At 39.2% G+C, this 22,700-nt stretch overlaps 1 protein-coding gene across 1 annotated transcript; it reads right to left on the bottom strand.

Annotated features, from left to right (window-relative positions):
- Positions 1–4,028: 4,028 nt before the first annotated feature.
- METAP2 (methionyl aminopeptidase 2) lies at positions 4,029–21,810 on the bottom strand. The gene is made up of 11 exons (XM_059816358.1): positions 21,630–21,810; positions 20,671–20,772; positions 16,770–16,835; positions 16,330–16,432; positions 11,566–11,727; positions 9,648–9,829; positions 9,469–9,563; positions 9,286–9,382; positions 8,673–8,776; positions 6,081–6,196; positions 4,029–4,819 (listed from the first exon to the last, which is right to left on the bottom strand). The coding sequence occupies exons 1-11, from the start codon at positions 21,808–21,810 to the stop codon at positions 4,567–4,569; spliced, it is 1,461 nt and encodes a 486-aa protein (XP_059672341.1). The 3' UTR covers positions 4,029–4,566.
- Positions 21,811–22,700: the final 890 nt, after the last annotated feature.

Raw genomic sequence — 22,700 nt, 5'->3', positions numbered from 1 at the left:
AAGGCTTACTCTTCATCGTAACTGCTGACTAGTCTACATAGCTTTTTTTTTTTTAAAAGCACTAGCTTTGCAAAATGAGAAGTCAGCATCAGTTTAAAAGCAAAGCTAAAAATCTGTGACTTTCAACCTTAGTTACATGAGTTGGGTGGCTGCCATGACAAAAACACAACCAAAAATCCTGAATCACAGCACAGTTGTCTAGTTATTTTTTCATTTACTTTAAATGTATTCAAACATTTCAATTTGTAAAAACAGAACTGCCTCCTGAATCCAAGTAGAAAAAAGACCGTACTATTGAAAAAATTCTCATAAAAATAACATCTTGTTTCAAAGCATGCTATGCTGTTCTTAAATTACATATCTCTAAACACCTTCATAAAACCATTTGGCAGAAACATTACTTTGTGAATGGACTTAAGAAAATATACTGCCCGCCTTTGTTTATGGACAGCTGACTGATGTTCCACGAAATGTAGAGTACCAACAAGTGCAAAATCCTGGCAAATGATTGGCTATAAAAAGCCTAACTGTATTCTTCCTTCCTGTAAGAAAAAAGTATTTGAAATAAGTAGGATTTGGCAAAGTTCCTCTACCTCCATACACCACCTGTAAAAATCAAATGAACAAATTTCAGTCATGTTTACATATAACACCAGAGTAAGATGGTATCGTGGAAACGTAATATATTTTTACTTTTATATAATATTATTTTGATTTACTGAAGGTAACATGACACAATGAATTTGGAAGATGCAACAGCAGTTTTCTCACTAACAGCAACTTTACCTCCCTCCCTAGATGCCCTACTTTGGCCTCCTCTTTAAAAAGTTAGTTACACTCGCCCTTAAAATGCCTGCTCCCTTGCAAGCCAGGTTGCTACACAGCAGCTTGCACAAAGCTAGTGCTAGAACTGCTTCGTTGTTTCACAAGCTAGAGTCTGAAGTCAAAGAGTATGTCCCTAGGGATATACCTTACAGTTGCTACTTAGCACCAAGTCTATTTCCATTTTTAATAAAATCTGCCACTGATCTTTCTAGTAAGGTGGTATTTTTAGGCCAAAATGTGAAGTGCAAAACTCCAAGGAAATCTACCATCAATACACAAGCTGACATTTTTAAACAGGAGACCTGTGACTTTGACTACTACTACCTCTGACTCAAGTAAAAGCACTAAAATCTATCTTTCAGAAGAAAAGCCCCTCTAGTTTTAAGAAAATTTTTTTGTTTTCTACAAAGTACCCAAGCTGTAGAAGCTTTGAAAAATGACCAAACCCATCCCTTCATGCAAGACTTCCACTTATGGCTGACTGTGCTTCTATGCACCAGCCCCGTTTTCCCTGTCCCATGCTACAAAAGGCATTCAACACGGGCCTCCCGCGCTGTGCGGTCCCGTGCCCAGCTCCAGCCAAGGGGCACGCTGCCCAAGGGAAAGCGCCAGGGCATCTCCAGCACGTGCTCTTTGCTGCAGGCAGTCGCTTTCTTGGCAACTGCTAGAGGCTTTCACCTAAACTCTTAACGCAGTAGAGCTTTTTGGTTTGGGACAAAGTCAAGTTCACTTTGCTTTTGCAAGCTGCAGTCAGAAGTTTCTGCCTCATCCTGCTGCTTTCGTGCAGGCAAAGGCGGGAGGCTTTGAACATTTCCAACAACAACATTTCCTGCAAACTAACAGTGCCTGCTGCCCCCAGTGAGCGCATGCACCGCATTAGGAGTGCTGCTAACACAGCTGGACACAAGACAAACTAACTTTGCTATTTTACAGTCAGAAAACTAGTACAAGGCTCCATGAAACTAACAGAAGACTTAGGTTGAAGACTTATTCAAACAGGTGATCAAAAAGCAGGGAAGAAAAACCCCAAACCAATCCAAACCCCACATCTAAGAAGAGAAGTATGTCATTTGAATCTAAAATTAGTCTCCCCATTAGGAAAATCTTAGGCCATACCTTCATCAAAAGGACAGATCATGACATCCAGCAGTACATTCTCTAATGACATGTGTCTCACAAGGTCTGCATGAAGGAAAAACCCTGCAAAGTAGGTTCTGAACTCTCTACTTTGGCACCTCTAATAAATGTACTCTCTACAAAAACTATTGCCATTTTTGGTGCTGCACGTACTCGAGAAACAAGACGATCCCCATCTTCTGGGTATTTGAGGAAGACAGACTTTGGTATCTGGCTCAAAAGTCTTTGACAAACTTTGATTTTGTCAAGTGACAAGACAGTATGGTCCCGTTATCAGACAGCATGGCCAGGACTTTATAACTACACTTACAGCAACAGGAAAAGGCAGCCTAAAGAGCGTGAAAGCAGTAGAAGAATTTATTTTTTATTTTTAAATGCAAGGTGCAAGGAGGAGGTGGAAATAGGGCTTCCCTTTTATACTGACAGGTGTAAATGCAGGATGGTCAGCAGCACAGGCAGCACGTATCTAGATGAACCCAATTTAATGGCAACAAATAATCATCATTGTCTGCAAGTATTTTTCCGAGGCATTTCCTCTACAATTCGTTATACACGATTATCAGCTTTGGTAAGTTAAAAAGTTAAAAGACTAGGCCACAGTCCAAAGGAGCTCTGTTAGTCTGGATCTTCCTATTATGTTCAGGTAAAAGAAAAGACAAAGGGAGGAAAACAACTCATTGATCTGTAACACTAAGTGTTTCTGAAGTAACCACCAGTGAAGATAAAAAAGCCTGAAGCTGTAGGAACAGTATCAAATGTCACTGAGCTACTAACAGACTCTTTCTAGAGACAGAAGTCTGGAATTAGTGGGTAAGAGGCTGAGAACGAAAGCAGATTTGTCCTACTTGTTTCTAGCAGAATTGTAGTAACCAGGCTTGTTACCAAAACAGGGTAAGTGAGCACAGATCCTTTCAAGTGCCAATTTTTACTTTGCAATGCACAAGCCCATACACTAGCTACTGTTTGTTTTGAAGTTGAGAGAGATGCACATGCCCACACAGCTGCATAAATTACTTAAATTCATTGCTGGGATGCCAAGACTCCCAAACAGCAACAACAGAAATACACATTTCAGTATCCTGTTAAATCCACATCTACAAGCAGTACGAAGTTTAAATAATACTTACAAACAGGAAAAAAACACACCGATGTCTATTATTTTTAAACTGTAGGCAGTACATAACACTGCTCCCCTCTCTAAACTGTAGCTCACATACTGGAGTTTTAAAGGACAAACTGCAGCTTTTACCCGAAGACAGAGGGGGGAAAGAACTGATTATTTCTAAATTAATAAATTAACTCCTCTATAAATAAGCACATGCTGTCACTATAAAGGAGCAGGTGAAGTGTTTCCTAAGCAGTTTAAGGCACTGTTATTGACCTATTAAAGAAGCTGTTGTTTTTGTTACCCGCTATGTCAAATTTTAATATGTGCGTCATGAGGTAAATATACAGCACTGGAAGACATATGGCATCTAGGCCTGAAGACCCATGGTATTTAATTCACCTGTACAAATGAGATTTACCAGTCAGATTCGCTGCAGTGGGAAGACAGATAATGACCTCTTACGTCAAGAAAACATGAAATACTCCAGACTAGTTTGCCTGTATGGAAGAACTTTCCACACTCCAAAATAAATTAACATTTTCATTGTCCCTGCAACTTGTCCAATCTAATGTGTACTTACAGGAGACTGGGAATCACACAAAGGAAAATTTTACTCTGTACAAAAGGGCATGCCAATGGCAAAAGAATATGTAGGGATATATACCAATATTCACAGTCGACTTCAGCCCAAAGCTGCGTGTTGCTGGTAACACCAACAGAGACCACAAAACGTGTTTGACATGTTCCAAATACAGCTAAAGTCTAAGCCGAAGACTGGCACTCTCAAAAACAAAAAACACAACACGCATCTCTACTGAAGTCATGTTCTGTCCTGCAAAGAGTTAATGACTTCTTGCCCTGTATCCCAGCATTGACAAGATTATTTAAATAAGTACTAAAAGACAAAATTTCGTGTTAAGGGTAAGACAGGTCCAGTTTCAAGACAAGAAATGGCAAATCAAGTTTGTAAAATATTTAATAGAGCAGTTTCCCAGCAGACTCCTGACCAGAATCATAACCAGACTTCTAAAAAGTATATATATATTTAGATCTGAAAATTTGTCTTTAATTTTTACAAAATGGATTCCAGGAAGTTTAAAAGGCAATATCATAGAGGACTTGGGCGCAGAAATCAGGTGTAGTCATTCAAAGCATTCAAGTAGGAATATGGTAATATAAATATCTGAAAAGCATCTTTTATCATAAATGTTCAAACCAAAATGTATAACTCATTCCAAACTAAAAATTGAGCTTTATAGCATGTATTTCCCTGAACAGAAAAAATAAGTAACTTTTGAAATATTTCTAAAGGCCTGAAAGCATTTTCCTTGGTTAGTTACATTAGAAGACTTGCCTTTGATTAATTTCCTTCCTTTCCAAATATGGAAAGTATTACATCAGTCCACTGTTAAAACAGACAATATGTTGCAAATTAATTCTGGTATAGTATATTCCAACAAAGCCTAGAATATAAAGGTGCTGAGGTGGCTTTGAATTTAGTAGTCATCTCCTCTGCTGACAACCTCCTTGCACGTTGGGCGCAGCAGTATAGTATGCTCAAACTGTGCCGTGTATGAGCCTTTAATGTCGCACAAAGGAGGATATGGATCCACTATACCCAAGTCGCACAGGTTCTTCAATGCCATTAGGTATTTACTCTCTCCCAGGCGATCTAGCCATCTGCGGCAGAAGGCAAGAGTACCAAAATTTTCATTGATAACATTTAGCAAGTGTTTTGCTCTTGGAAGTCTGCAGAAAAAAGATGAACATGTTTGAGAAGAAACAGGTATCACCAGCAAGCATTCACTACAGAAATAAAACACACCGATTAAGAAAAAGGTTAGATTTCAAGGTATTTTAAGACATCTTGGGATGTCTTTCTCCATCAATCAGGTGTTCTGTTCACAAAAGAAAGTGCATTTTCCTCCTGCAAAAACATATCCTTCAAAAGAAATCTGAATGCTGCCAAACACACTGGCCATCCATTTCAAATAGGGGAGGTTAGATTGTGAATATATCTGCATCTAACTATGCAAGCAAAACTAAGCGCAGTGACAGGAATAATTCTCTTAAATAATAAAAGGATTAATAATTTTATAAAGAAAACCAGAATTCTTCCTGATCCAAAGCTGTTAATAATCTGAACTAATTCAGGTGTAAGCTTGTTGGCTTAAAACTCTGAAATTTTACTTCTGAAGTCAAATACTTGCTACGCTTTTTATTCATCCTTCTTACAATACATAAGCATAAAAATTAGAGATTTATAGATCTCCTAAGAAATAAGTTTATTTCCAAACACAAGCAGTCCCTTTCCAACCCTTAGGTTAATTCTCCACACCCTCATCTTTTTCATATTACTAGATAGTTCTATGGAGACAAATAGAACTATGTGGAAAAGCATGTCTGCCTGCTGTTTCTAATCATAATAGCCTTCACTTCAGAAAACGTGTTGCAATCCTAGAAATGCCAAAAAGCAATCCCAGTGAAAACTGAAAATTAATAATCTATTTCATTTTATAGCAATATGCTGAAACAAGAACTTAAAACCCACAAAACAGCTATACAAACAAAACAGATGACATGAATAGCTTGATATATTCTGGGAACAGCACTAAGACAAAGATTGTGGTACACAACCATAATACAGATGTTGATTAAAAAAAACCAAACAACCTATACATTTAATATACAGACTAATATACAAACATAATCTATATATTATTAATTATAAAAAAATTTACTAATGATAGGAAGATTCTTTTTAAAAAAAATCTATATTTCTGAAGACATAATAATGTATTTTCTCCATTTCCAGATTCTTTGGAGTAATTTCATATTGTTCCAGATTTACAATCAGAGCATATTTCATAACAAGAACATTGCTAACACCACCCTTTGAGTCCTCTGACAGTCTTATTAATTCGTGAAGAACCTGCATTGTATCAAATTTGAACCCTAAGAGGGTGGTAGCTCTAGCACAATATACCAACAAAAAACAACAAAATCCAACCTTATTGGCACATGCCCAACATCAAAGTTCTTCATATAATGAGAACACTCCATATCATCATGAACAACACCTTTTCCTGTGCTTCCGAAGGTTTCTATAGCATATACTTCACCTTCCTAAGGAGAGAAAAAAAAAGGAAACGTGTTGCAATATGAAAGTAAGTGACATCGGGACATTCTGATATAACAAACTCAGTACAACAACTTCTGTATACAAGTAATTAAATTGAACAGATTCAATCACCAAATCAATGTAGAGAAAAATTTAATACGGAGATTTCACACAGTAAAGTTACAGACATCTCCAAATCATCAGCTATTTATGTTAGTACCACTTTATTTGTTTCAAGCCGTAAATACCAGCACGTGCCTAGTCACAATTTCTCAAAGTCATTGCAGTTAAAACATTGTCAAAGCATATATCTATCATAGCTAAGAAACTACATTCTGCTGCAAAACATTTGCTAAGTGGAAGTAATTCTCCTTTGCTATTCAGATAAAGTCCCAGGAAATGTATAGTTTAGACATAGCAAATAGATGTTGATTACAGAGACTTACTGCACTGAAGAACTTTCTGCCCAATTTCTGCAAGAATTTTCTGGTAACAGCTGCTAGTATAAACCCTTAACCTGCTCATTTCCACTCCACAAGATGAATTTCTTCAAGAAATGAAGGTGATATAGATCTGCAAGGGCATTATCAAAATTCTAGCCAAGAACATACTGAAATGCCATTATATAAACTCATTTCTGCCAAGTGCATTCACATATCCTTAACGGTAGGACTGTGAAAGGGACTTTACAAGATAGGGCATCAAACATTAACGGACAGTGGGAGCTGGGATTTTCAGTTTTATTAAGCTACTTTGAAAGTCACAACCCAAAAATCAGAAGCCATATGAAAAGCAGTAACACAGGCTTCAAATTCAAGACAAACTCTTAAACATGTCCCCTAATATTCAACTGACTTAGTTTTTAAAAAAAAAAAACAACAAAAAACAAAACAACCAAAACACAAAACCACAAAAATCCCCACACAATGCCACAAAAAAATTCACTTTACACCCACTTTTTCAGAATAAGGATCGTCAGAGGCTATATTTCTCTCCGTCACAAAAAACTCATTGGATTGCAGTTTGATACTATAATTAGCACAGTACAGTAAGAGCTTGGCTACGCTCCACATTCTTCACTGGCAAGACTCACTGTCTTTAACGATGTAGGATTGTGTCCTAAGTAACCTACAGAAACTGAAATTTATAAAAAATGTCTTCTCCCCAGTGTCTGGATATTCAATTAGAACAACCTCAAAGTTCTGAAATCTTTAAGTAAGATTTGCTTAAAGAACACTTAAGTTTTATACTAGTAATATACACTTACGATGGATGATATACAAGACCTAACCATTCACTAAGCTACAAGAAGGACACACAAGCTCTTTCTACCTGCCTTTTCCAATACTCTTTAATCCCTTTGCACACTCCTGTAGATGATAGTTATAACTTTGTCTTTTTGCTCACATCATTAACAAGGTGATCAACAACTATGATACAAGTTCTGGGTGATGAGAGCGAGCCTACCTCAAAAAACAATCCTGTCCAGACCACACCTATCGCTATTCAGCTCCTGTAAGTCTTATTTACTCTGAGAGGCTTACTAGTGATCATTGCTGATCAGTGATCAGACTTAGAATGAAATGAAAAGCTTCTTATCTCATTACTGATCTTCTAAATAAGCCTTCTTATCTTGTTAGAACAGAGGCTTACATCAAATTGGTGGCTAAATCTCAGGTTACATATTTTAATACTGCCCTCCTGATTGGTATAGTTTGCCACATCATGTACAGCAATTTCTCTTCCTCTGCTCCAAAACGCTATTCAAACAACATCTTTCACCTAGCCTCTCACATTAACTAGAAATATGCTTATTTTGTATCTGCAAACAAAACTGCACTGGAAGCTTTTCAAGAAAGATATCATATCTAACTGTACTTGCAAGAAGTCATCCAAAGCTACAACACTACAGAAGTATTTCTCAAGAATTACCTGAGCAAGAGAAGATGTTATTTTGTCTTTTTAATTACAGACTGAACAAACAAGGAGAGTGTGAAGGACTGGCAAGTCCAAACACCTTTCAGGAAAACTCTGGTCCCTCAAGTTCAGCCCAAAATCTGAATTCCTGTCCTTTTCCCTGCTCCCAAGTAAAACATTCCAACACTGCATTTAAGTAACAAGTACACATAGAGAAATAAATATGCAAGAGTTTATGTAAGCATCACTAAGGCCATTCAGATTTCAAGGTTGGTTTTTTTTTCTGTTGTTTGGTGTTTTTTTTTTTTTTTTAAAGGCTTCCAAGGCTTCAATTTCAGAAAGTGTTAGTTACCAGAACACTCCACAGAGAAATGTAGAAGCCACTGAGATGAAACAAGAGTGATCACTCCTTTACAGGAACACTACAAAGTACAGCGAAGTTTTCCCTCTGCTGCTATTATCCACCAGGATCACAAATACTACACGTTAGGACTGCACAGGAAATACTATTCTTGCAGTGACAGTTCAGGAAACTTAACAGAAAGATCTAAGAACTCCATTTACCTCCATTCTTGTGGCTTCTCCTCCTTTCACAATGGGCACCGTTTTTCCAGCATGTATCCTATACGGCCCAATTGAGTGTCCATTCAAATTGCGAATTGGTTTCACTTTTGAAGAAAACATTAGTATTACAGGCAATTTCCTAATATGTTAAACCCTTTAAAGCAATTTGGCTTATTAGCCCATACTGAAAGTACAACAGTGAGTCATCATAGTGCAGAGGAACTAAACACAAAACTATCCACACATCTTGTACAAATTCCAGCTAAGACACGAGTTAGTTTTGTATGCTATATCAAAACTTCATTATTAGAGACTAGCAACTCCAACAGTAACAAAAGTTTAGTAATACAGCCAAACAGCAGGTATCAAATCATTTGTACATTTTGAAACAGTTGTTTAGCCTTCATCTTATCTGTTAAAGATGGAAGGATAAGCCAAGAACATTCCTCCAGAGGAATGGCAAGCCAGCCAGAAACACGTATTTATGCAAGTCACTCATACCATACTTCTAGTACAGAGGTCTTTTCAATATAATACAAATAAATCAATATTTGTAGAAATAGATATACTCTAAGAGCAACTATCCTTATATAAAGAAAAAAAAAAAACTTGCCTTGGTATGTTTTGCCATCAATTTCAACCTCGTAAGACTCCATAACTTCTTGTATGGCCTCCCCCACATCACAGAGACGTACGTCTATTCCAGCACACTGAAAATAAAGTGCAAATATAAATGGAAAATAATGGCAAAGTTTACTGTAAAAGACTTGGCAAATGACTTACATAATGATCGTACCTTTATCCCAGTATTTGTGGCATCCTTTACAGCTTGTAATAGTCTGTCGTATTTTGGATTGAACGTGACTGTAAAAGCACAGTCAATAATACGACCTGAAATCAGCAGAAGTTAATTAGCTTCATAGTCTTTGCACTGAAGAATGTTCTCAAAGTTTTAATACATAAATGAAAACTAACCACTAATGTGTGTCCCAAAATCTATTTTGCAAATATCATCGTACTGCAGGACTGTTGGATCTCCAGCATTGGGAGTGTAGTGGGCAGCACAATTATTCAGAGAGCACCCAGTAGGAAATGCAAGACCTGCATTTAAACCATTTTCCTTTATCAGCTTACGTGAACAGTCTTCAAGTTTTTCACTAAAAGGCAGAGGGGAGGGAGAAGAAAAAACCAACAGTTGTCATTAATATTTCTTATGATGACTTCAAATAAATCAATGCAAGAACAAAACCTCAGAGAAATATTCAAGCAAGCGTTTTAATTTAAAATCTTACACTACTTGTACGCTAACTGGAAGGCGACCCTAGACTGGAAAACGTAAGTACAACATAACAATCTTCAGTTCTTGGTGTCATTTCTTCTACCCTTTCTTGGGCAAAATTGAGTACTCCACTAGTGTTTTTACTCTAAATTTAAAATACCCATCCTTTACAAGCTACATTTAACCCATTCTTCCTCAGCAAAGGTTATACAACTGAAGTTTGAAAAAATACATTTAATTTCCCTAATTACTGGGATTTAAAAAGAAAAAAAAAAAGCAAAAAGGCAATAATATAGTCCTCTCATTTATTAAAAAAAAATCTAATTAAAGAAGGATAATAATATTTTTTTAATTTAAGTGGTAACTGTGATAAAATAAAACCTTATGAGACTAGCACTTTTTCTTGGTTTCTGTCTACTCTCAAGCTGTTAGGTACTGGAAAGCTACAGATACATGTCCACCAGTGCATACTGGTGGCAGTCAATGATGTAAACTGCAGCTCACATCAGCACACCATACTCTGATTTTATTTAAGAAAGCTATTCGCTCAGAGCAAGCTGGCAAAAGAAGAGAGCTTATTTTAACAGGCAAGTCCCCATAGCCTGAGGTACTTTAGGAAGAAAAGTCGTGTTTTGAGAAAATTATTGCTTGTAACAGTCAAACTGTATAATTCAGTAAGACAGATTTGTTTCAGCCAGACTAGTGATTATTAAGGCAGCTGTCTTTCCTCCACCTTCCCTGATGGTATATTATTTCTTTCTGTTACCCTTGCACAGTTATCTTGGGGATCAGCTCTGATTAACTTTCTTACTATCCTACTTTTGTCAGCACAGTCCTCAGTCATACCAGGCTGAAAGCACCTGATTTTGGAAGCTAAACTGTCCTGGATCAGTGCAGTACTTGGACAGTAGACATTCACTCTAGACAAACTGAAGGACAGAAAAAGGAAGAGTTGGAAGAGTCAAGAGAATCAGTCCAGGCTGATTATTTCTTTAAACTTCACCTTAATCACACTCATGTTTATCTTAAGAAATAACTGAGCAAATGGATTATCAACTGGGAACAACACAAAGAAACACTGTGTTTCTCCAGAAACATCAGTCAGTGAAGACTAAATATAGACAAAATCTTCCTCCCCTGATCTGAGTACACAGCCATGCTGTTTTTATGCTTCTTCACCCACTCCCAGCCTCACACTGCACCTGCATTGCTCATCCACACAGCATTTCACTGATAATTTTGGCAAAAGCCAGGATGTTTACTACTGCTATTGCTGCTTCTCTCAGCACTGCTTGCAGAACTTATGTGCAAGAGTAGCCAGGGCACAGAACATTAAAATCAAGCATGTGCTCAAAGTAAGTGAGCATAACTGAAAGCTTAGTTTGAAATTCACTATGACCCCAGGCCCTGTAAAGCTGCATAAGTTAGGAATATGTTGTAAGAGGAAATATAAAGGAAATAATTAGGGGTACCGGTTGCGTACTTCAAACAGAAATCCCCCCAACACTCATGACACAGTGAATTAAGCACATAAAATTGAGACTAAATCCCTCCCCCTCTGGAGAAAAGAAAAAAATCTACAACAGAGGTCGTTGAGAAGATCTGTGTCCTCACCAGATTTCTATCATTGTCATTCCAGGTTTTATCCAGCTCATAACATATTTCCTCACTTGTCTGTGTGCCTCTGCAGCCTCCCGGAAATCATTCCAGATTTCCTCACTGGCTTGGTCTAGTGCTTTCTTTTCTTCACTAGTTGTTCTCCAAGCAGCAGTTCGCCTTCAAAATAAATAAAGCATGTCATGAAAAGTTACTATAATCACACTAGTTATTACAACTTCTGTCTAAAGCCTGCTAAAAGTGTTTATTAACCAGCCAGGCCTACACTCTCCTGTGCAATGGAAAAGATCCTGATTTATAATATTTTCAGAATAAAGGAAGCCTATAAAAATCTATCAGCACCACAAACTGGCACCTGTGAAAGGCATTAACACTGCAGAAAAAAAATAAATTATATATACACTGAAATTTAACTCAGTTAGACCATGAACCATTTTACTCCCTTTACATTTTCAAAAGCCTTACATCTCAACCCTCCCGAAAGCCCAGAGAAGAAGTGTGCTTGACGGCTGCATAACACTTTTCAAAAAAACAGAACAGACATATAAAATTCATATCAAAGCCTGCAATTCTACCTTGAGTTTAGCAGGGCAAGTCACTGCAACATGCTCTGCTCGTGCAAAAAGTTTATTTTTTGCACAATCTTACTCATTCGAACAGTGCTCTTCTGGTATGGAGAAGAATCTCAGCACTGTAGTGTAGCTACTTGGCCCAGAAACTGTTACTGACACAGAGACAATAAGCTGCTTCAAAATTTAAGAGCTTGCATTTCCAATATTACTTTTGCTTATCCTCAGAATATTTAGGTAATAACACCTAACACAGTGCATAGTAACTATGACACATGCCAGGAAGTTACTGTCTAAATTTGCTGGATGGTGAATAAACATTTGTTCTAGGAGAATACCACTCATATTGGCTCTGTGGTAGGTTCATAGAACAAATACAAGAATAATTTTCAATACAAGACTAAATATAAGATTAGTTTTGAATATTTTTTTTATTATGCAAGAAACCATACAACTAAGGTTCCAAGAAAGCAAACAAACAAAAAAAGTAATTTAAGCACTCCAGCAACTGTCAGAACTTAACTAAAAGACCACTCTTCTGACTAGAAGGTAGAGATACCTTTCAAATGGTGAAGCTGGGGCCCTGTAAGGATGCAAAAAACCCTAGTGATAACTCAAAGAACTCCATACGTGCTATGCAGGACAAATACTACTAAGAACATTACTAGGCTGCACATCCCGGTAGGTGGGTCATAAAAGAAAAGGGATGATGGACAAGATAGACCAAAGATGCTGAACTATGCCAAAGTTTCCGAATGTAGACATTAACTTTTACTTTTATGTACGTGAGCTGATTCTAAGCAAACAGAATATGCAGAGTTAAAGGATTACTTTTTGAAACCCTAAAGTGTAGCTACTTACCTGTTTCATAGACATGTAACTTGGCTCCACTCTAAGACTTTCCTTCACAGCCAAAAAGCACGTATGAGTAAGTCAAAAAACTATGCCCTGCAGTTTTGCTGCACTTTGAACTATATATACAGCGTTAAGAGGCCTGCAATCCTGAAGTGGAGTTGGAAAGGTAAAAGAAGGGTAATAGGCTATTACATAAGATTTTTCTCAGGATGGCCAGAGCATCCAAATATTTTGAGACCCTTTTGCTTGTTTCCCTTGAACTTCCTGCTCCTTTTCAGATAAAGTAAAAACAGTGCAAAGGAGAAATCCCATGCTTACTTTTCTGAGCAGTTTTCTTGCTCCAATAGCAAGCATCACACATACTACTCTTAGAATTTGCCTTCGTACTGGTAAATTCCACCAAAAAAACAAACCCAAAGCAACAGGCTGCAACACCTGAGCCCCCTTACTGCACTTGGAAATTGGACTACTGCCAGCAGAGTCATGACACAAAAAGATGGAAAATATGTACTGCAGAAAAACAGTGGGGAGAGGGACTCGAGGATCCTTTCAGACTACTCTGGATTCTAGCAGGGAACACCCTCCGGTAGCAAGAGCTGCTGACAGAGTCTGGGCAGCTGCTCTGCCATCAGTCACAGACTTAAGTGCAAACTCCAGCAAACTGCCACGAAGCCGTCCTCGCTCTATCCTACTGTATTTCAGCATATAGTCACTCCACGCAAGAAAACTGCGGGACAAAATAGCCTCTCCATTTAAAATGCTGTATCAGACCTAAACCATTTTGCTGCCAAAGCCACACCACTGCCACCTGGGAGCTCAGGAAAGGAGAAATCCTGCTTGGGCCTAAGCACTTCAGGACATGTGAAAAATCAATGGATCATATAAAGGTCTCACACCAAACATCAAGTCCTCCGACAGGTACATGAGCTAACAAGCTTTTCTGAGGACAGTTTCCTATGTGCTGGCTACCACATAAGTCAGCTTAAGAAGTTCACCTCCTGCTCCAAGCCATTTGTTCCCATCTTTTCACTCTAGTTCACAGCCCCCAGCCTTCACTAGTACAAATCTTTATAGGATTGTGCTGTGCAGATTTTAGTGATCAAAGGTAAGAATTCCAGAAAAAAATTCCCTCAGATTATTTTAACCCAGATAACAGCACAGGGGCAGAAACAAGGAGACAGGGACAAGAATTCCTTAATCCCACTTTAACAAAATCAGTGTATCACGAAATATTGCTTATAGCTTTTCCGCACTCCCTGTTGCATCATTTCAAATTCAGGTGTCTTCAACAAAAACCGCAAGCCTTCAAACAGAACTAAATACCCAAGGTATAAAAATACCAAAGCTGTTAGTCATTGTCTATGTAAGAATTGATACTCTCTATTTTTTCCCCTGAAAATTGAATGATACCCACTTCTAGTTCAACTTCCCGAACAAAATACACAATTCTACGTTGATGAGAGGTAACTTTAGAAAGTATGTGACATCAAGAGTTAAGATTATAAGTGCAACTCTCTTAAAAAAAAAAAAAAAATCAAAGACAAAACCCTACTGACCTCAGCACAAGTAAGAGAAGCGGCATATAAATGCTACACCAATATATGAAACAAAATTACTATTCAGAATAGGAAATATTCTGGCATTCATGTAGCTGCTTATGTTAGGAAAGGCTAAAGTAGCATAATAAGATTTAAATTAGAAACAAAACTAAGCATGTATTTGCTTAAGCAAATTATATAAATAAACTATTTCAGGTTCCTTAGAAGAGTATATTCTTTTTCGTAGCAGAACAGTCTTCGTACAGAAAAGATGACCCACTTAAATCCTGTTAGAAAAGGTGGTTTGTTTTTTGTTGGGCTATTTTTTTTTGCCTTTTCAAATGAATAGTAGCAAACCTAGAGTAAAACATTTAATCTTCAATAGCTGGACACATAACAGAGGCGTAAAAATAGTGTGTCATTTGTTAATAAACTATGAACATGCTTAAGATGTTTATAGTCTAATTTCCTGGATTGCTTAAATCATGTCCTTCTGAACGTAGCATATGCATATACAAGCAAACACTTAACTCTTAAGCATGAAAGAATCACTCTTGGATCAGCCCACCAGGACTACCCTATGAAAGTCCTTCATTAGCATGCTAATATTGTGCATACAAACAAGGCATTCATTTATAAATAAATACGAGCACAACTTGTGATCAAATTGAAGTCATTAAAAAGAAGAAAAGCCTTCCTCAAAACCAAATTTTAATCTCATAAAAATGAAACCATATTATCTGTGAATATCTGAACACAATTTATAGGATGTACTAGACTCTTAACTATGTTGCTTACACACTATGAGAAACAGGCATTGACTTTAAACAACCAATAAATGTTTCAAATAATTTGATTCTGAAAAAAAAGTCATTGAAAACTAAACAGTGCTTTCAGAAATATAAATATTTATCTACTCCCCCCCTCTTTGGTTTAGCCTGTTTTTTCAGAGTTTTGATTCAAAATTTCCTGGGAAGCTTTCAGTAATACTTGATCCTTTCATTCAGATTTACATGCAATTCAAGCTGATTCCACCCCCACCCCATATGAGTAAAACATGACCTTCCATAACACTTCATGTAGGAAAAATGAGGAAACTCAGTCAAGCTAGTATATCCTAGTTCCTAACAAAGCATAAGAAAATAGTAGTACCCTGTGAAAACATAAGAATGCAGATCTCCATTCCAGTAAACCACCAGAAGCTGTTGCTTGTTTAGTAAAATTGCACACTATTCCATGTCACTATGAATTATAAAAAACAGTTTAGGTTATAATAACTATATATTCATACAAAGAGAAGCAAAGTGCAGAATATACTGTTTAGGCTTTTAAATTAAACTGTCTCATACTCTGAGACTCACTTATCTCTACCAAAAAAAAAAAACACTTGAAGAATTTGACATCTAGATGCCCCGAAAACTGCTGCATAACAGTGTCTCATCTCCCTAACTTTTAAACCTTCACACAGTTCTAATTCAGACGGTATTTTTCTTACAAGCTGCCTATTGAAATCCTGTTGGTCCTCTGGGTCTCAAGGACCCCTGCCTCATGGCAATTTCTGCTCATACAGGCTACACCTTAATTAAAAGGGTAGGGAAAGAGGAATGTTTCCAGCCTGAAGACTTCTATTCATTAAGCTCTTAGATGATCCAGTTTATTTAAAAAAAAAAAAAAAAAAAAAAAAAGAAGAGGAAAACCACACATTACAACTCACTTTGTCCATTTAGTTGCACATTAACAGTTTTGCAATTCAGCACGTCCAGATGACAGCATTTATTTTTCAAGCTTAAAACACTCACCCATCTTGTGTTGGTGGGTATTCACATTCTTCTCCCTTTGGGAATATGTTGCTGGGAAATAGATCACATATCGGAATAGAAGGTGGATCTGTCTGGACCTTAGCTGTTGAGTATAATTTAAGAAAGTTTTACATATGGTATACTAGAAATACTAAGTATATTATTTCAACCATAAAAGTTAAATGGCACAAGTTTTTTTTAAGATCCTCTTACTAGAATTTGGGCTTCTACCAAGAAATCACTATATCACAAAGCCCTCATATGATTTTATTCAGCCAATGCTCAAGGTGGCATTCAGGGACACCACAAAGAACAAAACTCAGCCAGACTTAGCCTACAAACCCAAACTGCACCCCGAAATTTGTTTCAACTGCCAAGAACAGCACTTACATATGCTTAACCAAATACAGTCTATCTCTATTTTTGTGCTTGATACCTACGTCCTTTCTTCTTTTTCTTCTTCTTCTTCTTCTTCCCTGTTGCTCCATCTCCTTCACCCTCTCCATCTACAGGAAAGAAAGCATTCAGGTGAACATAAAATAACCTTAAAGAACCGAGGAATTTTGAATGAGACTCAAAACCATCTGGACTACCTGGAAACACTTCTTTCATAGCAGAATTTAATAGATTAAAACGAGACAGCTAGAAGCTGTCACCAAACCATTAGCATTTTCAGTCCCTATACCAAACACAGACCTAAGAAAAATATTTCTGACGTTGATGACTTAAACACATCACCAAACAGAGAAAAAAAGCAGCTCAGGGAAAGAGTTTTCAGAAAGTCCTACTTCAAATTCCTCTATTCTCAATTCACCCAAAAAGATGCCTGAGGTTGGGGGAGGGCATGAGAGAGAACTGTATTAGACACAACAGCTAACAAAAAAACCTAGGAACTACTGCTTCAAACCCATCTTCTGATGCTTCAGCTAAAGGAACTTAATGCATCTGGAAAGATAAAAATCCCAAACAAGTAAAGCTGACAGCACTTAGGTCAGGATGAGTTTAATCTGGAGATAACAGGGAAAGTCACAACCAGCACTGAGCAAAACCACTGCGTGTGGGATATAGCAGTGGGAGGCTTTCAGAGAGGACAGCATGTAAGAACCAAGAATCAGCCACACCATGTTACAGTCACATTTGGGAGTTAACAATAACCCCACATGTGAACTTCACATTTGGCTACATCTGATGCTTAGTTATTTCATAAACAATGAAGTATTTACCTAATGTGATACCATCTAACTATACCTCCTGGACCTAACCACAAGTTCATTTCAAAATAGCTAAGTACTAGTCATCTACATTTACATATTTATTTTTATTTAAAGCAAGAAGTAAAATTGAAAGAATTTTTAGAATCAAGTCAAAGCACTGCCATTTTGAATGCATTTATATAGAAACTTGTATTTGCTCATTTATTTAAAAACAAAACCAAACCAAAACACTGACCAGTTGTACCAGTCACTAGATTTCAAGCCTCTCAAGACGGTCAGCGTCACCCGCATTTTTATGCCATAGTGACTGCTGTAATCCGACAGCTGGGGCAAGTTTCAGTAATGTGTCACCCTCGTCCCTCCCCAGTTCATTTTGGCCTTAAGTATCTTACTTTAAATTTTTGTAAAACATTGCAAGTATAAATACTTTGTAACTACAACGTAGTCCAGCCTACCAGATTCTCCATGAATCCGTATTTCATAGGCAGCCAAAAATCCTTAACAATGCATATAAGTTTCTTTAAAATGCAGTAACTTTGCCACATTTCTCTTGACCTTGAGCTATGCTCAAATCATTCATCAAGAAATGGATTAGATGTGACTCCAATTCATTCACCAAGTGATTTCTGGATTATTATTATTTTTTTTTAAACGCTAGGCCTAAACTGCAAAAAAAGTACAGAATTTCTTAAATGTTGTCACTGTTGCAATCTGCTTATTGTGGCTTTTTCATACATCACTGGATGTGAATCTGCCAACTGCAAGCCAAACTAACTGGGCCTATGCTTTCATGTCCTTGAAGACTGCTGCAGACTAACTGTGCTGCCAGAAACATAACTACTGCATCTGACTAATACCCTGTTTGTCTTCAGGTTATTTAGCTGGTAATGAAAAAAAATTTCACCAGATAAGCAATTACAGATCTTTGCAAAACTGAAGCCCAGCCTTATGCCATTTTCGTATAGCTGTTGAGTAACTTGGCCTAGTATCATGCAAAAGTATTATCAATTGGCATGTTTTAACACTGCAATGGAAATCTGAAGAGCACTTCCTCATCTTATGAGTCTTATGAGGAGCGGCTGAGGGAGCTGGGGTTGTTCAGCCTGGAGAAGAGGAGGCTGAGGGGAGACCTTATCGCTCTCTATAACTACCTGAAAGGAGGTTGCAGAGAGGTGGGTGCTGGTCTCTTCTCCCAAGTGACTAGTGACAGGACTAGAGGAAATGGCCTCAAGTTGCGCCAGGGGAGGTTCAGACTGGATATTAGGAAAAAGTTCTTCACTGAGAGAGTAGTGAAACATTGGAATAGGCTGCCAAGGGAGGTGGTAGAGTCACCCTCCCTGGAGGTATTCAAGGAGCGTGTGGATGTGGCATTGTGGGATGTAGCTTGATGGACATGGTGCTGTGTGGTGTTGGGTGGGTTGTGGCTTGTTGTTGTTGTTGTGTGGCGTGGGTTTTGTGGTTTTTCTTTTTGTGGGTTGTTTTTTTTTTTTTTTTTTTTTTTCAGGTTGGACTCGATGATCTTACAGGTCTTTTCCAACCGTACTGATTCTGTGATTCTGTGATTCTGATCTCTCCCACATTTCAAAAGGTATACAGTCTCATTTCTGAGGCCACACAATTATGGGCTTATCAATGGGAAAAAAAAAAGGGGGGGGGGGAGGTGTTGTAGGTATTTTATTGGTTTTAATCTAATGCAGCACAACGTCTTAAGCAACACCTCTGACGCTACACAATTAAGATGGCAAGTGGTGAGAACCAGTACAGGCAAGAACACACAGTTGTCATCAAAAAGCCTACAGCAATTTTTATTTTTCTGCAAAAATATTGTTTTTCTAAAAACATATCCAAGTCTAGTATGTGGAAAAAAGGAAGACTATTATTTCAGTGATAGCTCCACTTCATTTTTTTATACTAATAACGTAATACTAATTGCTAATACTGTAAAAAGCATGAAAGAACACAGCGCTTGATCTGCAACTAACAATGTTGTTTCTCCTGAGATGGAACTATTCTAATAATTTTAAAATAATTTTTTTCACTGTATAAAAGTTTTCACTATCCTCCACAATACTTCTTACTTTAGTAGCAACGATGGCAAAGTACATATTGTATTAATTATCTTTCAGCTCCATAACCTGAAATGTACCGTAAAACCAATAATCCCTCAGAATATACTTCTATGGAAAGTAATTGCATAAAACTGGATGCTGTATATAGATTAATAATGTTCAAAGAAAAATTTACTTGCAATCTTATATATCCCAGCACACTTATTTTTTTAAACTTCTATAGCTAATTTATTAAATTAAATTCTGGAATTATGATCTCCAGCAAGTCAACTAAGAAGATTTCTAAGCAGAACAATAAGAACCATTTTAGGGTGCTGAACCGATTTTAAATGCTAATTCACAAGAAGGAAACTCAATTACTAACTTAAGAAATGGGTTTTCTTAAATGTCCATTTCTACTGAGTATCACTCATCAAAACAAAGGAAATACAGCATTTTTATCTGATATTCCTACAGAAAAGATGCATCCAGCATGGATTTCGATACCAGACACTTGCAAGGCACTTGCTTAGAACATCAGCTGCGTAGCGCAAGTAACACACAAGGTCTATGCCTTGCTTGTGTATTAATTTCTCCCCAGCTCAGTTTTAATGATAAATTAGGATTACAGATGAACAGGTTTCAAGTCTGGTAAAGACTCTAAGACCTTTTATTAATTAAAATGCTCCCTTAAAATTTTCCTCTGTATTTTCTGTTCTAAGCCAAGAATAAGAGACATTATTTGGAACATAAATTTATACTGACCATGGTGATGCAAGTGAGAATGATTTATAGCTTTCCTTATCTTAAACTCAACATTTCCCTGCAGTAATAAGATCCTTCAAAACAAGAAGCCTTAACAAAGCTGTTATCCCTGATATTTTTTATATATACGCATGTGCGACTGCTACGTTATTGCCAAAAAAGTAAAATGTATATATAGTTGCATCTCAGCTCTCCCAAGGGGGGGGAAGGAAAGAAGCCAAAACCCAAAAGGCATCTGTAAAGGTTTGTTAAAATGGGAGTCTAGGAAGAAGTTGAAACTGGAAATGTCAAGAGAAAAGGTAAGTTATACTTGCCTTCATCATCATCATCTTTTTCTTTCTCCTCCAGTGCTTGTTTATCCAATTGTTTTGCTACATCATCAAGAGCACCTTCCATTTCTTTATCTGTTTCTTGTCCTGTTTGTAAAATTAAAGTATGAGTTACAGTAAAAGGATAGCTCCACATTAGTAAACAACAGACCCCAAAACTTTATAGAAATCTGCGGTATTCATCCTACAGATACCCGAGCACATGCTGCCTTTTTTTTTTTTTTTAAAGCAGACCCAATGTGTAAGATTGTAGGGCACTACAGTGACAGGTACTGTTACTGAAACTTGCATATAAAGGTAGCATCCTCCAGACACTTCTGATTACTTGTTTTCTGCCAGGGTAACTAATTCTTCTTGCCATAGCAGCAGCCTGCTCTTGTGAGATAATATGGGCGTGAAGTAGATAATTATAAATGCACAGCATGATCATCGCTAACTGCTAGCCTGCTAAAAGAAACCCAAACCGTAGTTCCTTTACACTATTTGCCCAGACTTGCTCCGGCTCTCTCAGAGAATTTGGGAGGGGTACACAGACTCCATCATGCGGGATGACTTTTGCAGCAGCAGTCTTACGCCTTTTCCCCCTCAGGGCATAGGAGGGGACGAGGGAAGGGGTGACTTCTCCTGCGCGCACCGGAGCAGGGAGGACTTCCCTCGCCCCAGCTTCCCTGGCGCTGAAGGGCAGCAGCATCCTCCCAGCACCCACCAGCCCCCTCCTCGCTGAGGGGATCCCCCTCAGCCCACACAGCCGCCACGGGCTGGGACCGTGGCCTCGGCGGCGCCCACCACCCTACCCGCGCTCCGCATGGCAAGACCCTTTAGCCACCCACGGCCGCCCGCTGCCGCGCACGAGGCCCGATCTGCCGGGTCGCGGCCCCCTCAGGCCGCCACGCCGGCCTGTCAGCGGAGGGTCCCGGCGCGGCGCGGCGCGGCCCGGCCCCTACCCGCGGGGCCCGCTTTGCCCTTCTTCTTCTTCTTGCGCTTCTTCTTGGCCCCATCCTCCGCGCCGAGCCCCGCCGCGCCGCCCTCCGCGCCGTCCTTGTCCTCAGGCTCCGGCGGCAGCTCGCCGTTGAGGTGCTTCTCCGCCTCGGCGACAGCGCTGCCCGCCTGCCCCACGCCTGCCATGTCGCCGCGGCCGCGCCGCCTCCCACACACGGTGCGAGCGAGAGCTGGCGAGCGGCGGGACCAGCCCTCCGCTCTATGGTGAGCGCGGGGCACGCCGGGAAGGCTGGCGGACTCCGCCAGGAAGGGGAGGAGGAAGGGCGCGGGAAGGCGTCCCGAGCTCGTCCCTCCCTCGCCATGGGCCGCCCGGGCCGGCGGCCTGTGGGCGCACGAGCCGGTCTGAGGGCTGTGCCCGGCTGCCTGCGGCTCCCGCCGTCTCTCCGTGGGCCTGGCCGCCTGACTCGCCGCCGGCACAGCGTGGCTGTGCTTTCGGAGCGCCGCGGCCCCGCTGGCCCCCGCAGCCTGCCCCCGGGTCACCGGTCCGCGTCGTGGGGCACCGCTGGGTGCCGATGGCGTCGTTGTTAACCTCTGTCCTATGCCCGGTCATCTCGTGCTTCCTTTTTGTAGTCCCCGCTGACACGTGGAGTTGTGACTAGGTGACGTCTTCCGTGTGTAAGTGTTTTTTGGGGGGAGCGTGTGCCCTGGAGTTGGAGAGGCCCTTTTTGGTCTCCTGCACTTTCCATCGGGCTGGAGTTGGAGCAGTCCAATGCAAACTGCTCGGATGACAGAAACCACTTTCACATAATTGGGTTTCAGTTTGGAGAGGGTCAGTGGAATAAGGTGACAAGCCGGTAGCCATCACAAAGGTGGGTTTCAGAAATGCAGGCTGAGGGCCAACAGCAGAGACTTTCTCTGTCTTCATCAGCAGCTATCTTCTTGGGGAAATAAAATAAAAAATGGAAAATCTTGCTAAACCAAAGCAGTCCTTTCCCAGTAGGGAACAGCTGCCATGAAAGGTTTTATAGCGTTTAGGATTGTTAAGATTTTACAACTTGAGAACACTGAACAGTCAC

Source organism: Gavia stellata, chromosome 4 (genome assembly GCF_030936135.1).
Source record: "Gavia stellata isolate bGavSte3 chromosome 4, bGavSte3.hap2, whole genome shotgun sequence".
NCBI lineage: Eukaryota > Metazoa > Chordata > Aves > Gaviiformes > Gaviidae > Gavia > Gavia stellata.
The sequence above is the reverse complement of the archived record's forward strand: the minus strand, read 5'-3'. Positions and strand labels throughout refer to the sequence as shown.